The 14992-nt window shown below is 41.4% G+C and overlaps 1 protein-coding gene across 4 annotated transcripts in view; it reads left to right on the top strand.

The window, feature by feature from the left end:
- The window catches only part of LOC116394626 (transcription factor SOX-6-like), a 104090-nt gene that overhangs the window by 57841 nt on the left and 31257 nt on the right, over window positions 1–14992 (top strand). For 3 of the 4 annotated variants that reach the window (XM_031867871.1, XM_031867880.1, XM_031867863.1), the window contains 3 exons: window positions 559–648; window positions 7640–7812; window positions 9703–9771. In XM_031867871.1, coding sequence (XP_031723731.1) covers window positions 559–648; window positions 7640–7812; window positions 9703–9771 — 332 coding nt within the window. The remainder of the gene's footprint in view (window positions 1–558; window positions 649–7639; window positions 7813–9702; window positions 9772–14992) is intronic. The other variant, XM_031867889.1, reaches the window with a different exon arrangement.

Raw genomic sequence — 14992 nt, 5'->3', positions numbered from 1 at the left:
CTCTCTCTCTCTCTCTCTCTCTCTCTCTCTCTCTCTCTCTCTCACTCACTCTCTCTCTGCTATCCGCCTGATGAAGAATTGAAAAGTTCCCATTGTCTAAGTAAAGTTCACAGCAGGACTCCAATTGAACAAATGAGACCTTATGAATCTGGTACCACGTGTCTATGATGTCTATTATCCTGAGGCTATTGAGACACATTGTGAGAAGAAGATAGTCACAAATCAGAACAATGAAGACATTCTCAACCGTTCAGCTGCTGGATTTTTTTTTTTTTTAATTATTTGAAATGGTTGCTTGTCCTGATTTTCTTTTTATTATTAGTTAACAATTCATAGAAATGGGTTGTTATCTCTCTTGTCCTTTCCCCTCTTTCTGGGATTTTTCTTTGCTTGTGAGCGACTCTGGGTGTTCTCAGGCATCTTTAGCGAACTTACCAAACAGTTTTCTCTCATCAGGTGCATCCCATGCATTTGGTTTTTGGAAATACAACCCAGAATGCTGTTAAAAAAAAACAACAACATCAAAAGTGAAGGTGATTATTCTCTGTGTTTTTGTAGAACCAACTTGCATGGAAAGGCTCCTCTCAAAGGATTGGAAGGAGCGCGTTGACCGCCTGAAGGCAGACGAACTGCTGGGGGAGGTCAAAGGTAAGAGCATCCACGTCAAGGCCAGCATTCCAAATGTGCAGCTACAACTAAATCGACATCCACTTTCACACGCGCAAACAATGAGATGTCAAGGTTTACTAGATGCAGACAAACTGTCTGCTTCACTTTGGCCTTCTGGCAACAGGTAGCACATGAACACATGCTGTGTGTTGGCTGTTTGAGGGAAGAGTAGGTGTGTAAGAAAAAGAAAGACAGAAGGAAAACTTACTTTTGCTTTTCATGTTTTTGCCAAAAGTCTTACATTTCTGAAACCTGCAGATGCTAAAGCATCTGAGGCATCTTGTTAAAAGACAGGCGAACGGTTTACACTTGTGTAGAAATAAAGGTTCCAAAAGGGTTCTTCCTGAAGGGCTGAGGACCAAGAACCATTTGCTTCTGAAGAACCCTTTTTTTAAAAGTAAGGGTCTTTCAAGGGCTCTTTATGAGACTAAGGGTTCCATTAAGAACCATTTTCATCCAAAGAAGAAGTGAGTTCTCGGAGGATCGTTGAAAGCATTGGTGTTAAAAAAGAACAACCCAACCACACATCCTCCCCAAAAACTGTTCTTGTGAACCATGATTGTTGTGGGTTTCACTGCACCACATCAGTCCTGGCCTCTTACGAGTCTTCAACATTTGCTTCCACTCTTCATTTCTGATTGTATATTTTGATTACGAATTGGATCAAGTTGTCCTGTGATGCTCACTGGCTAGTGTAGGTGATAAGAACGAGGAAACAATGTCTGCTTGATATCCCTCTAACCTTACTGCTCCGACTGAAATGTCAGGTTGATGACCGACCAGATTTATAACTTTTTTGAAGTGTCTTCAACGATGTGAGCCCACTATGTGAATGAAAGAAACATAATATATACTGGCAGAAAAGGCGTTATGTTGGAGCATTGATACATTTAAGAAGAGAACTGCTCTCTGTCTCCTGCGCTACAGTGAATTATTTTTGTGTGCCGTAACATTAGTCGCTAACCGCTGGGCAGTCGAGCTCCTCTCAGTGAGAGAAACCGTTTGTGATCGCCTCCCGTTGAAATGGAAAGCATTTCCTCTGTGGAAAGTGGAAAAAAAGGGACGACAGAGAGGCTTCTGCAGCAGAACAGCACCGACTTTGACTTTCACTCTGAGACGGAGATCTGACTCTCTCTCTCTCTCTCTCTCTCTCTCTCTCTCTCTCTCTCTCTCACACACACACACATACATATGCAAGAAAACTACGCATACAGTATATTCTTAAAAACATTTTGCAAAACATCACTTGTCATCTGTTACGTACAGTAAACATCTAACTGATCACTCAGTCTGCGTTACAGAAATTTAGAAAAAGACCAACTGTGAAGTTGAAAAGCCACTTGTTATGACTTCTTTTCATTTAAAAATCAGACCTATAACTTCCACTTGTATAATGTTTTCTCTTTTTTGGGATGATTCAGGTCAAGTGCTAGATCTCGTCATAGACTCTTACAAAAACAACACTCTCTTGTTGGGTTACAATGTCAACTGAAAATGATCGGATAACCTGCTCAAGGCCGTTCTGTATTTGACTTACAGTTTGTTGGCAGTGAGTTTATATCTTTCTGCTGCAGGTTTTTAAAGCTAAACCTCCGTCACTTTGTGGTCTACAGTGTTGATCATCTGATACTTAATGTTTCATGAAAAAAACAAAACTGTTTGTGTTTATTAGTCGCAACTTCTGTTAAATATATCTCAGTCCTCATGGCTTGCATCTTGAATCTTTCATTTGTCCACTTACAGACGTCTTGTGATTTGTTCACTTTCTGAAAATGTTCTCTCTTAAAATCCAGCCCAGCCGTCTGGAAAAAGAGTCGGCATGACTCTTATTCAACAAATATGTTGAATGTCGACGTTTTTGTGACGTAGTGTATCGTTACTGAAAAGTGATGTGACATAATAACGAGTATAACAAGCAAGAAAGTCCACTAAGGTTGGGCAGAGGTGAACAGGTCAAACAAACACAGGACCTTCACCCGTTCGTGTGAAAGTAAGCGTTGAGTGTACACTTGTCACGTAACGATACACGAGAAAGTCAGCTAAGGGCGGTTGTTATTCTTTTACGCTAGTTAAGTTTTTCGGTTGTGACATTATGTTGGTACATTATTATTTGAACGCTACCTATTATGTTTTTTGGTACTGAATGTAGTAGTGAATTGTTCATTGACAGCGTATTTATATATTTTTTTCGCCAAAACATCCAATCTTGCAATTCACATTCACCTGTAGTGACTACAACATTATTAAACGTTGGTAAAGTTATGTTTAGGCACTGGAATTCACTAAACAGGGAACGGACAATATTAATATCTGACATTAAAGACTCATATTATGCTGGTTTGTAAGATCTTTTTTTATTTTTATTGTGGTATATCGTAGCTTCACTGATCTTTTATTAGACGCGTGTAATTCAGTATTTCTGACAGTTAAAAGTTAGTATGACATTACTTTTTCTTTTACTTGCGTGACAGAACCCATGTAACGATGTCAGAGCTTCGATGGAGGCAACTAGAACCAAGACAAACAGCATGCTTGTCCTCTTCATAAAGCTGGAATGTGCAGTATATCAATTTTCTTGTGAGTTAGTTGAAGAGACTAATACCATGCATAAATATAGCATGTACCAGTACATGCATGCACATAGAGGATCACACACAGATTTCTCTGTTCGTCCAGCGGCGTCCTGACCAAAGCAACGCTCTGATTGAATTCAAGCCTCTGAGTCTTTTATTTCTCGATGGCTGACACGAAGCCCAGTCTGGATGACCTAAATTCACAAACACAACTGTTGCTCTGTGTCTCCTCACACAACAACCTGAACCTGTTTGCTCAGTCGCAGTTATTTTTAGGGTAAAGAAGAAAGATGACCTCTTTTTTTCTTTACTCAAGAGTGCACAACATGCTTGTAATGTACAGCAAATATTATATTTTTTATCTGCACTTATCTCAGAAAAGGCTTGTATGTTATTTAACTACAATGTGCCTCACTGTTTCACACATACACATCTGGGAATGTGCCCAGAATGATTTCACTCTTCTACTGCAACCCACTGTGTGCTGAGCTGGAAAAAAAATAATAGTGCATCAGTTTGTGTTTTGCAGATATTGTAAAAAGGATGCTCTTAAAAGAGTTTAGGACTTTTGACTTTTGTTTGTTTAGCACTGGGGCCCGTTGGGTAGGAGGGCCCATAGAGAGAGCGGGTCTGAGACATATAGATGTATATGTGATTAGATGTGTTTACCATAGAGATACGTGTGCAGATGCTTTGATTAATATTCCATCAGCTGTTATCGTCTCACCCCTTGGTGAGACTTTTCCACCAAAGACAAGCGTGCAAAATTTTACCACATTTTTTAATTTCTTGCTTTTAAATCAAATTTTCTTTTCATATGAAGTCAAAAAGCTCATTAGAACAGATGGGTAGTAAGTGTCTGATTATACTGTCAGGTGCAGGAGCTGGCACAGCTGGTAGCAATAAGCACACAGCAATTTAAGAGTCGCTTGCAGGCATCTTAATCATTGCAACTTTTTTATTTTCAACTTTTTTATTTTCAGACTGACTGTCTGGAGAAGTGAGCTGTGTACAGTAAAAGTGAATGTGTGCAGATCAGATGTGATATCTTTATACCCAGCTAGCCCTGGGCAGATCGTGACACTTGTTTTGAGAAAAAAAGGAAGTGGCCGGTTTTGTCTCGGGGACTGTGGGCCGATGGGAAGTCAAGTGTCGGGGAGTTTTTTTTGTGGTGTGACACTGAGGCGAAGGTTTAGTCATCCAGAGGAATGCTGGGAGTTTGGCGCACGGATGAAACGTGATGGTTTGGCAGAAGCCCAAGGAGTCCGAGGCCGTCATGAAGTGTGATAATGTGAGTGTGTGATGGTTCGTATGTGTGCTTGAATATTTGTGTCATGGCATGTGTATGTCATAAGCTGTGTTTGTGGAAGTGGCTGGGACAGGATTTTCCGTATGTCTGAATCCACATCGTTAAACTTAATAGACTAACAGTAAGAAATTATGAATGATTTATTTCATTTTTATCTTATTTCATTTCTTTCTGTAAATTGACTCATAGACTCACATACTGTAGGCATGTAAATACACACTGACACATACACACAAAAGATAAATAAGGTAATGCAATATACAATATCGTTGCTCTAAAAACTATTTTCTATTTTCTTTTTTTACACCTAACTTAAAGATTAAGTATTTTTTCATGGGTCGGTCTCTAGCCAAATGAACCATATAAAAACAATTTTTTTTAGGATGTTAACTTTTTTTAGGGGGGGGTTGCTGACTTGGAAAACAGTAGTGCAAGTAAAACTGCAGACAAATAAATAAAAGTAAATCACGATCAATAAAAACGATTGCCATAAAATACAAATGTGGAGTTTATAACAATACACAACATACAATTATTATACATTATACATGCATGGGTCAATGGGAAGTTTAGGAAAGATCTGGATTAATGACAATGACATCGATTTGCATTTTCTTGGTACACATTCTAATGTGGCAATGCTCTTTTATTACTTAGTGATATTAATATGTTGCAATAAAACAAAAAGCTGCATTTGATTCCCATAAATACAAACATTGTAACCGGTAACAACTAACAAACAGCTCGTGCAGAAATAGGTCTCGGTTCAGAGACGAATCGTCCAAACAGAGTGAGAAAGCAGTTAATGGCTTTCTGTTTTGGCTGCTGCCCTCAGCAGGTGTCGGGAATAATCCTGATGGATGGAAAACGTCTGATGATTATTGGTGCCAGAAGCGTTGAAGGAAAGCAAGACGCCGCGTTTGGAATGCACGACCCGTAATCCACAAGGATGAATCATGGAGCTGTAATCACAGTTGTTGCAATTACACAACAGGCTTCACTTCCCTGCAAGAAATGTGGAGGAATAGGAAGAAGTCTGTGTGTGTGTGTGTGTGTGTGTGTTTTAAGACATGACAGCGTTATGAAGTATCCATCAGTGTTGCAAGACTGAATCGGTCAAAGAGACTTAGGGAGGGGTGAACAAGGGTGTATTAGAGTGGTGATAAGAGCAGAGGGGACAAGAGAGGAGGTGATGAAGAGAGGGAAAGGGGGGACTCGGCAGAGAGGTGATTGAGAGGGCTAATGAGAAAAGAGGAAAGGTGATGAGCGAAGAGAAGGGGACAAGACAAATGAGCAAGTAAAGAGAGAGTATCAAAGTAAGGGTGGAGGAGATGAGAAGAGGAGGAGGAGAGTGAAGAGCAGAGGAGAAGAGAGAAATAGTAGGGGGTGAGGAGGAGAAGAAAAGAAAGGAAAGAAGACGAGAGAAGGAATCACGAGAGTAGAGAAGAGGAGATGGAAAGAGAGAAAGGGAGATGAGAAGAGGAATGAGGAGAGGACAGGAGAGGAGAGAAAAGCAAAGAAGGAGCGGGGAAGAAAGGAAGAGAGGAGAGGAGAGGAGAGGAGACAGGGAGAATGTGGACTTGGAAGTAGAGTAACTGATGGGGAGGTCATTTGGGGAAAAAAACCCAAAAGGGAAGAATGAAAGCATGAAAAAAGAGGGACAAGAAGAGGAGAATGTTGCCTTTGATACAGGGCTGCTGAGGGGTAATTTCTATGTGTGTGTGTGTGTGTGTGTGTGCGTGTGTGTGCGTGCGTGTGTGTGTGTGGGGCCAGTCTGGGGTACAATAGGGGCCTGACAGGACTACAATGGAGACTCTGTTAGTATGCAGGTAGTGTTGGGGCCACCCTGCAATCTCCCTACATGGCCCCAGGGCGAGACCTTACACACACACACACACACACACACACACACACACACACACACACACAAGAGCAAGAACTTCTAAACAAGATAAACTTCAATGAGGATGTACACAAGCACATATACACACTCCCACAAACCAGATGAACGTGTGTGTATGTGTGTGTGAGAGAGTTTGTAACTATTCCCACAATAAGGAAAACACACACTGACACAGAAAACCAAGAACATGTCACCATGTTGGACATGAGTGGTCTGCTTTCACTAAAGAGAGGAAGAAGAAGAAGGGTCAGGCAGGTTTGTGCTGCCTATGCTGTAGCTGATATAAATTACCTCAAGGGTTTAAGGGATGTTGCTGGACAAATTAAATTGAACTTATACATTCAAGTCTGAGGTAAGATAAAAGGAGTCTTTCTATGTGCAGACATTTTTTTGTACAACAATCCTAAATCCCATTGGCTTATTGTAGAGCGAACCAGTGTGATGCTAACCTGTAACATGTAAAAACAAAGTGGGAGAAAACAGGGGGAGAATGTTTATTGAAGACACAGGTAATGTGGTGGGACTTTGATGTGAGATGATGCTGGTGTGATAACAGTAATAATTGTATATTGTTACTGTCTGTTGTCTGACACAGTGCATTCACTAAGTCCTTCTAGTGTTGGCACTCCTTCATGACTAAAACCTTCCAAGAATGTGCACATCATAAACCTGACACAGAGCCTGTGACAGCTACTTGTTTTCAAAGGTTCACTCAAAGTGATTTTTATTGTTCTTGTGTGCAGACACTAAGTGATAAACACTGATGGCATGCAGAGACAAGACAGCAGATAATAAGTAGTAATATGAAACTACAAGCCCCATGATTTATGAGAATTTGGGGGATGTGAGTTTCTAAAGTTTGTCTTGTTGATGTTAGTCAAACACATTGGATTTGTTTTGGGTCGCTTTTGGTTCGTGAAGACTTCCGTTGAAGATGCTTTAGTTTGTTTACTTCAAGCCAAAAAAGGAAAAGTTGTTTGATTCCTTTCTCTTTTCTGGTTGAACGTCAACAACACCAAATGTCTTAATGTTGTTTTTACAATAATATCACCAGAAGTGATTTTGAGATTACTTTAAAAAGATGTGTCAGTCTGTATCATGTTTCTCTTTCTTTGTTCAGCAGACCTCTCCTGTCTTTTATGTTTTTTGAACTTAAAACCCATCCTACTCCGTCTACCTGTTCAGGTACGCCGGAGTCGCTGGAGGAAAAGGAGCACCAGCTTTCCACCATGATTGGTCAGCTGATCAGTCTGAGGGAGCAGCTCCTCTCCGCCCATGACGAGCAGAAAAAGATGGCCGCCTCACAGCTGGAGAAGCAGAGACAACAGATGGAGCTGGCCAGGCAGCAGCAGGAACAGGTAGGGGGGGTCTGAGCGTGTCCTTTCCTTCATTCCTTTCAGGTAAAACTTAATTGCTGAAGAACATACATTTGCAGACAGATGATCTGACTGGTTGGACAAACTTCTAGCAAATTTATTTAACAAAAAATAAGAACTCTATAATACAAAGCAGTGCCTCCTTATGCCCGGTCTTCATAGATTGTCTATGAAGAGAGAAAAATGATGTTCTCTTTTCTTTGCATATGTGTAGAAGGCCTAAATAGGCACATTTATACAACCAAGAAAAAACATTTAAAGAAAGGCCTAATAAAGAAACACAATATTGTGAAATAGAATTAGATTTGTTTGTGTTTTCTACACTGACAGTCATCTTGTGAACCCCGTAGATTCTTCACACAACCAACATTGGTTTAGATGTAATGCTCAAACTTTGAGTGTAACTTGTACAGTATGATTTCTGACCGCTACACATTTGTCCTTTGTCTTTGTTGGACTGCCTTCTCGTTATGCTCCTATGTTTAATGTCACCATAACACAAAGGAATGACAGCCAAAGCTTCCACAATAACAGGTTGTGAAGTAAACACAAGAAGAAAATGTTTCAGTGTGTGTGCGTGGCTTCAAACGCGTGTCTTCAGGTGTCAGACCACGAAACATTAGTGTGTCACAGAAAAAAGAGACAGCCTCAGCACTGAGGCGTTTAGGTGAGCTGCTCTTTGCCGACATGTTACTGTAGGTAGACATATACGACAGGCTCTGTTTGGACAAGTCCACACCTCCCATCACAACACATTCCACCTTTCACGGCTTCACAAAGGAACGGGGAAGATGGAGAGAGTGAAGAGAAAGACAGATTCCAATATCAGCCAGTCATTTGGCTGTTGAGACTTGATAGGATAATGCCCTACAGACAAACCCTGAGAAATCTGCCTTTAATGAAATATGACATGTGTGCAAATGGGGGCGCCGCCTCCCATTCAGCAGCCTGTAATTATATTTCAGAATAAATGTACTAAATGACTTCTCAAGAAGAAAGGGAGGCAGCTGCTTCACTTTTCTGGAGCAGAGTGGGCGGGACCAACTGGTTGACGTGCTGCGCCTTTAAGGATTTTAACCTCACGGGACTGGCCGGTCCCAGCTGCCCATCACTGGCTGAGATGCAGCCCTGCAACATTTGACCTCAGATGTTTTTTACTAGACAATCTTACATCAAAATAACAGAGGGAGAAGCGGCTATGATCGCCCCTCCTGTTGTTGTTGGTTCCCGCAGTAAACATGTCAATCTCACAGATTCAGTGTCAGTTAAGAGATTTGTTCAGAAACTCGGAACTGTTGATCTTGAATGCAGCGCGACCATTAACCTGCTGCACAACACGCCAGAAGTGTTTAGTGTTGTTGAACATTATTGCCTTTATTGATATAACATGCATGGATTCACTTCTGGTCTTTCTCACTGAATATTAAAACACATTGTTTGTTTTTGACAATTTGTCACCCCCTCAAAAAATGTATTCTTACCCAGATTTGATGTTCCCATGCATCCAGAAGCAAGAAGAACTTTCTTACAGCAATAAAGAAATGTTATTCCCCACAGATCAGAACAAGCTTTATACAATTAATAAAATGGTGACAACTGGTTGAAGAACAGCACAGAGTCTGGGCTTCAGATATTTGTATCTGAATTTCATCCTACGCTGTCTGCGGCCATTAGTTCTTTGTGCAGATTTTGGAATTATTAATATAGTTAGGAAGATTTTCTCCCATTAAAAAAGAAAAAAAAAGAAACACAAGAATTTGCCAGTATTAAAAACAAAACTACTTATTCTACATCTTCTCAGAATTATGTCAGACCTTATTGTTTCATTAACATTTTCCCTTTTTCTGTGTGTGTGTGTATGTGTGTGTTCAGATCGGCAGACAACAGCAGCAGCTCCTGCAGCAGCAGCACAAGATAAACATTCTCCAACAACAGATCCAGGTTAGTGTGCAGAAACACCTCCCCAACTCTCACACACACACACACACACACACACACACACACACACACACACTTCCTCTGTTCATACCTCGCATTTTTGAGTTTACTCCTGCCCTCTGCCGACTCCCCTTGTTTCTTCCCCATCGTCTCTTCTCTGATGTGTCCATCTAATATTTTGTCTTTTGTCCTCCATCTGGATGAACTGAAGTGTCCATTTTCCTCCTGCTCCATTATTATTGGGTCACGTGTGATTGGAAAACAACAATAACATGAGAGGTTTTGACCTTTTCTTTTAAAGTTCTGCCTGCTATTGAGAGGTACGACAGTTACGCCACACCGGCCTTGCATTCCTACGGAGGCATGCAGATACACACAATAACACGCAGCGGTGACGCAATAATTGCCCTGGTTATGGCCGGATCATTTACTTTCTCATTGATCCGTCAGAAATCAATATCCCAGCATCCTCTATAGGCTTCGTCCTACTCTCTTTTTTCTCCAGTTGTCTATTTATCAACATTTATCAACTCTCCTCACCCCGACATGCACTCCTCAATCGAACGTTTATGTTCCTCTCAGCTCACGCCTCTGCATGCTGTTCCTCCTGCCTTTTGTCTCTTTTTTGCAGCTTTTAAATCCAGCCCATTAACGATGGATTGCAACAAAAATCTCGACGAGAAAAGGGGAACTTAAACAATATATATTTTATCTAGACAGACGCATGCTTATAAAGAAAGATATACTGTATATACGTATATATATATATATATATATATATATATATATATATATATATATATATATATATATATATATATATATATATATTTCTTGTTTCATTCACACTTTTTATTTATCCCTGATTCTATTTGATTCCTTTTCTTCTTCCCGCTTTCTTTCCTACATCTGTCTCATCCACCTGATGCTCATGATCCGTGTGCACTGGATGTGCTTACATACTCGCCGAGAAATTACCACCAGCTGCGAGCCAAATGTTGCTAAATTTGCGCGCTGTGGCTGATGGCCATGTGGGAAGTTAACCAGCTCGTATTTCATCCGTTTATGTTTTTTAAGTGATTGCTGTAGAATTAAATTGGCTTGTGAGACAATCTGAATCGGTTCAGTCTCGTCCCGTACTCTGTTTACCCCCCATCGGTACCGAGCTTTGGATCTCCCTGTGCTCCGGACGTGTGATCTAGTTAACGAGAGCTTGTTTCCACCTCCTCTTCTTCTTCTGCACTTTTTATTACGAGGCCCCACCCTTGGATCTTAATGAAGCTCGGATCGGACTTCATTAGGGCCTCTGAGCCCCAGGGGAGAGCGAGACCAAAAAAGCCAGCTCCTACATGGATCCTCTTCCACGCTGTGAAGCATGGATACTCTTGAGAGCAGCATTATATCATGTAGAGAGCTTCAGAAGCATCTGCTGTAAATTCAGGTGAAACATATTCCACCGTATCTTTTGTTTCACGCTCGTTTTCTACGTAGAACTCAATCTAAAACAGCCAGAATTCAATCTGCTGTTTAGTAAAGGTACAAACAAAGAAGTTGTTTTCATTGTAAAGTTGCTCAACATTATATGCTTCACAGCTGGATGCGCGTCTTGTTATTTTAAAAATAAAACGGCATTTCTTGGTGAACAAACCCAGCTTAGTATAAGGAGCATATGGTCTATCTACTGTACAGAGGTTTAGAATTATTGTGGCAAAGCTCCAGGGCTTAGTCACTGGAGTGCGGGCTGTTTACGCTGTGTTGGCTTTAAACACACAGGCAGCGCTGCACCGGTCTGTTTCCACTTATCAAATCCAGACCTGAGCTCCTCTCAGGCCAATACTCTGAGGAGCTGACCAAATGCTACTGTTTCAGCTGAAAAGAAGAGGCCTGCAGTGTGGTAAAGCCACTTTTTAGAAGTGGCGGTTGTTGTTCATATCTTAATTTGAAACACGAAAATGTTGTCCAGATGGAAAAAATAAGAAACCCCCCAAAAAAAGGAAAGGTTTTTGCTCGAAAAGGGGAACAGTTGCAACTCCCTGATGTGTTCAGCGCACACACGCCAGCTGTTGCATCATCACGGCAAATAAAGTTAACCGACCTTCAGTGATTAATTAGCATTGCTTTTATTGACTTATTATCATATATTTTGAAAGTTTTATAGATTGGCATCAAACTGAGTCTGAATGTGATTTATGAACGGAGACAGTGAAGTCCCAGTGGGCAGCTGTATTCAGCTCGTTCTTTTCCATTTGACTCATCGTTCCGTCGTTCTCTTCTGTCCGCTGATGGTGTCAGTGTGTTTGTCAGCGATTGTGGCGTGGGTGTTGTAGTGGGGGGCCGGGGTGGTGGGAGCACAGTGTATAGTTCAAAGTGAAAAGGTTTCCTGTCATGTGGTTTTAAATGGTGTGGAGAGCCAGCGGGGGATGTCCACGGGTTAAAGCAACGCTTCCGAAGGCCCCATTCTGATAGATATGGTTACACACACGTACAGGCACGCATGCACACACATGCACACACATGAACACTCAAAAACGTGAAGAAACACACCGAACAGCTGATATATATATATATATATATATACATATATATATATATACTTACACATAAACAGGCATCTGATATTAACTTAAAGTATAGACAGCTGATGTTACTGCATAAACACATACATGTGGACAGTTTATATATATATATTCCCCGAACACGCACACAAAAAAAACACACATGACACATGTGCAAAAACATTCATATAGACACCCACGCACACACACACACACACACACACACACACACACCCAGTGGTGGTGGGCCCTTTGTGTGCCGTATAGGCAGAGCGGCCCAGCCCAGCCTGGTGGCTGACAGGCATGTGTCTTTGTTAAGTCAGTTCCTATAATGGCTCTCATATGTTGCCCATTTCCTTCGGGCCCACAAAGGCACAGGCCCTAACCGCACCGCCCGGGCCCTAGCTAACGGGCTAATTAATGACTGCAAAGCCGCACTCCTCCTCCTCCTCCCTCTCTCTGTTCTTCGCTTATAACTCCTCCGTCTCCTCCTTCGCCTTTGTTTTTATACTTTTCAATTTCATCTTGTGTCATTTCCCTCTGCCGATGATGTAGTCAACAGCCTGTTCCATAAATACAGTATGCTGCCCCCTGTTGAAACACCATTAGCCCACTGTTTTTTTTTGTGACTAATTAAGGTAAAGATATGGTTTTGACCAACAGTCATGATCTGATCTTTTGAAACAGAACCAGCAGTGCGTGACCAGTTTCAAATGCAGCCATTTATAGTACAAATTTCACATTAATCTATGAGTCACGATACATGACAAACCCCTTTCTTCCTCGCTGTAAAGTCCATGTTTCATCACTGTTGGTCTGTATCAAAGGTTTGCGCAATGCGCTGATGTTGTGGTGAGCTTGTGAATAGTCTGGGTTGCTAGACCTGTGTTAAGACAAAACAGGCACAAACACAATAATCCACACACACACAAACAGTACACACACGTATAAGAACTAATGGGGCAGGCAAATGGCTGTTAGAAAGACAGCAGCACCTACGTCAGCATATACAGCTTCAGACACAATGACTCGGAAAGCCATGGAAGGCCCATAACGTCGATTGGACTCACCAGCTATGGAGAATGGCTAACCTTTGACTTTACAATGGCCCTCACACTCCAGCCTATTAACCCTTGTGTTAGCCTATAGAAAAATGCTATAAGCATACAGTAATTCTGTGTGCTTCAATTAAAATCACCTCTGGCGCTTTCATTGCGCTCATATGGGTGTAGCGAGGTGGTGAAGGAACAAACTGAGCGATGTAATTATTTGTAAGTGTATTGTGCTCTTAAAGCTGCATTAAGCAAAGTCTCACCACAAAGGGACACGACAACAAACTAAAAAACTCACCCCGGGTTTATCACAAGCTTATCAAGTTGCTATGGCTAACATGTTGTTCTTTAGCTTGTGTTTTACCCCCTGAGACTAAAAAAAGTGTCTTTAGCCAGCTGCTTTCTTCGGTAGCTACTTACTGTTTCAAGCTAAGTAGGTTAGCATGCTTGATTAGTTTATAATACAAACTGTAGGAGACAATAGCAGTTGATTAAGGATTTATTCTTGATGCTAGCAGGAACTGGATATTTGTATTCATTTAAGGAACACATGGTTTACTAACCAAAAAAACGCAGTAAAAAAGTTTAGCAGTACACGTTAATTGTAAAGCTAACAGCTTGCATCGCGGATAGTATTTGTTTACAACTTTTGGATCACTCGGGATTGTTGTGTGAACACAAACAAATCAGAGAGCAAATACATTTGTATCACATTTTTTAACTGAATCGGAATAAAGCAAACAAAATACGGAAAATGCGCTACGAAAACGTGCTAATCAGAAAGAACCGGTGAGATTTTGTCGGCATGCAAAGTACCCAAATCGTGCCTCCAGCATGCCTATTAAAAAGTGTTGCTGCCATTATAACGGTTTTGTCCTTAAAAATGTTGTAACGTCATAGAATTTATACATTATTATTCTTTTTCAGTTTTTTTTTTCATTTTATGCTGGACTGACAAATATGTTTGGCTACAGAGGGTAATAGCGCATCATCCACCTGTGTGATTTTGCAGATTGTTGCCTCAAGTGTCATTTAAGCCTACCTGCCAACTGCACAACCAGACGACCACCTTTCTTATTTTCTCCTCTTTCCTTGTCAAACACATCAACGTACAGACACACCGCATACGTACTCATTGCCCCCTAACCCCGATGGCCGTCCACAAGAGGACCATTAATTCGGGGGAGTGTGCATGCGCGTGTACACATGTTCCCTGTGACTAGGTGTGTATGTCGATGTGCCTGGTGGGCAGTTAGAGGAAGGGGGCCTTGTGTTTTCTTAGGGGCTGAGCAGAGCGGGGCCCCTGCAGCACCACCTTCCCCAGTCCATTCATCCCCCCTCGGTAAAAGAAGATCTTTGTGTGTTTGCGCTAGTGAAGCAGCCCCAGTCAGTCCCAGTGTTCCCAAAGGAATACAATGAATGGGAGCATTTTGTCCCACTCTATAACTTCCACCCCCCCTCTCCACTTCTCTCTTCTTCTTCTTCTTTTTTTTTTGCCATTCAGAAAGACAGACTCGTTTTTATTCTCTCTTCATTCCGTTTTCTCCATGTCACAAGACATCAGACAGCTTGTGTGTGTGTGTGTGTGTGTGTGTGTGTGTGTGTGTGTGTGTGTGT

Source organism: Anarrhichthys ocellatus, unplaced genomic scaffold (genome assembly GCF_004355925.1).
Source record: "Anarrhichthys ocellatus isolate YVR2014 unplaced genomic scaffold, GSC_Weel_1.0 scaffold2, whole genome shotgun sequence".
Taxonomy (NCBI): domain Eukaryota; kingdom Metazoa; phylum Chordata; class Actinopteri; order Perciformes; family Anarhichadidae; genus Anarrhichthys; species Anarrhichthys ocellatus.
This window is presented reverse-complemented; position numbering and strand designations above follow the sequence as displayed.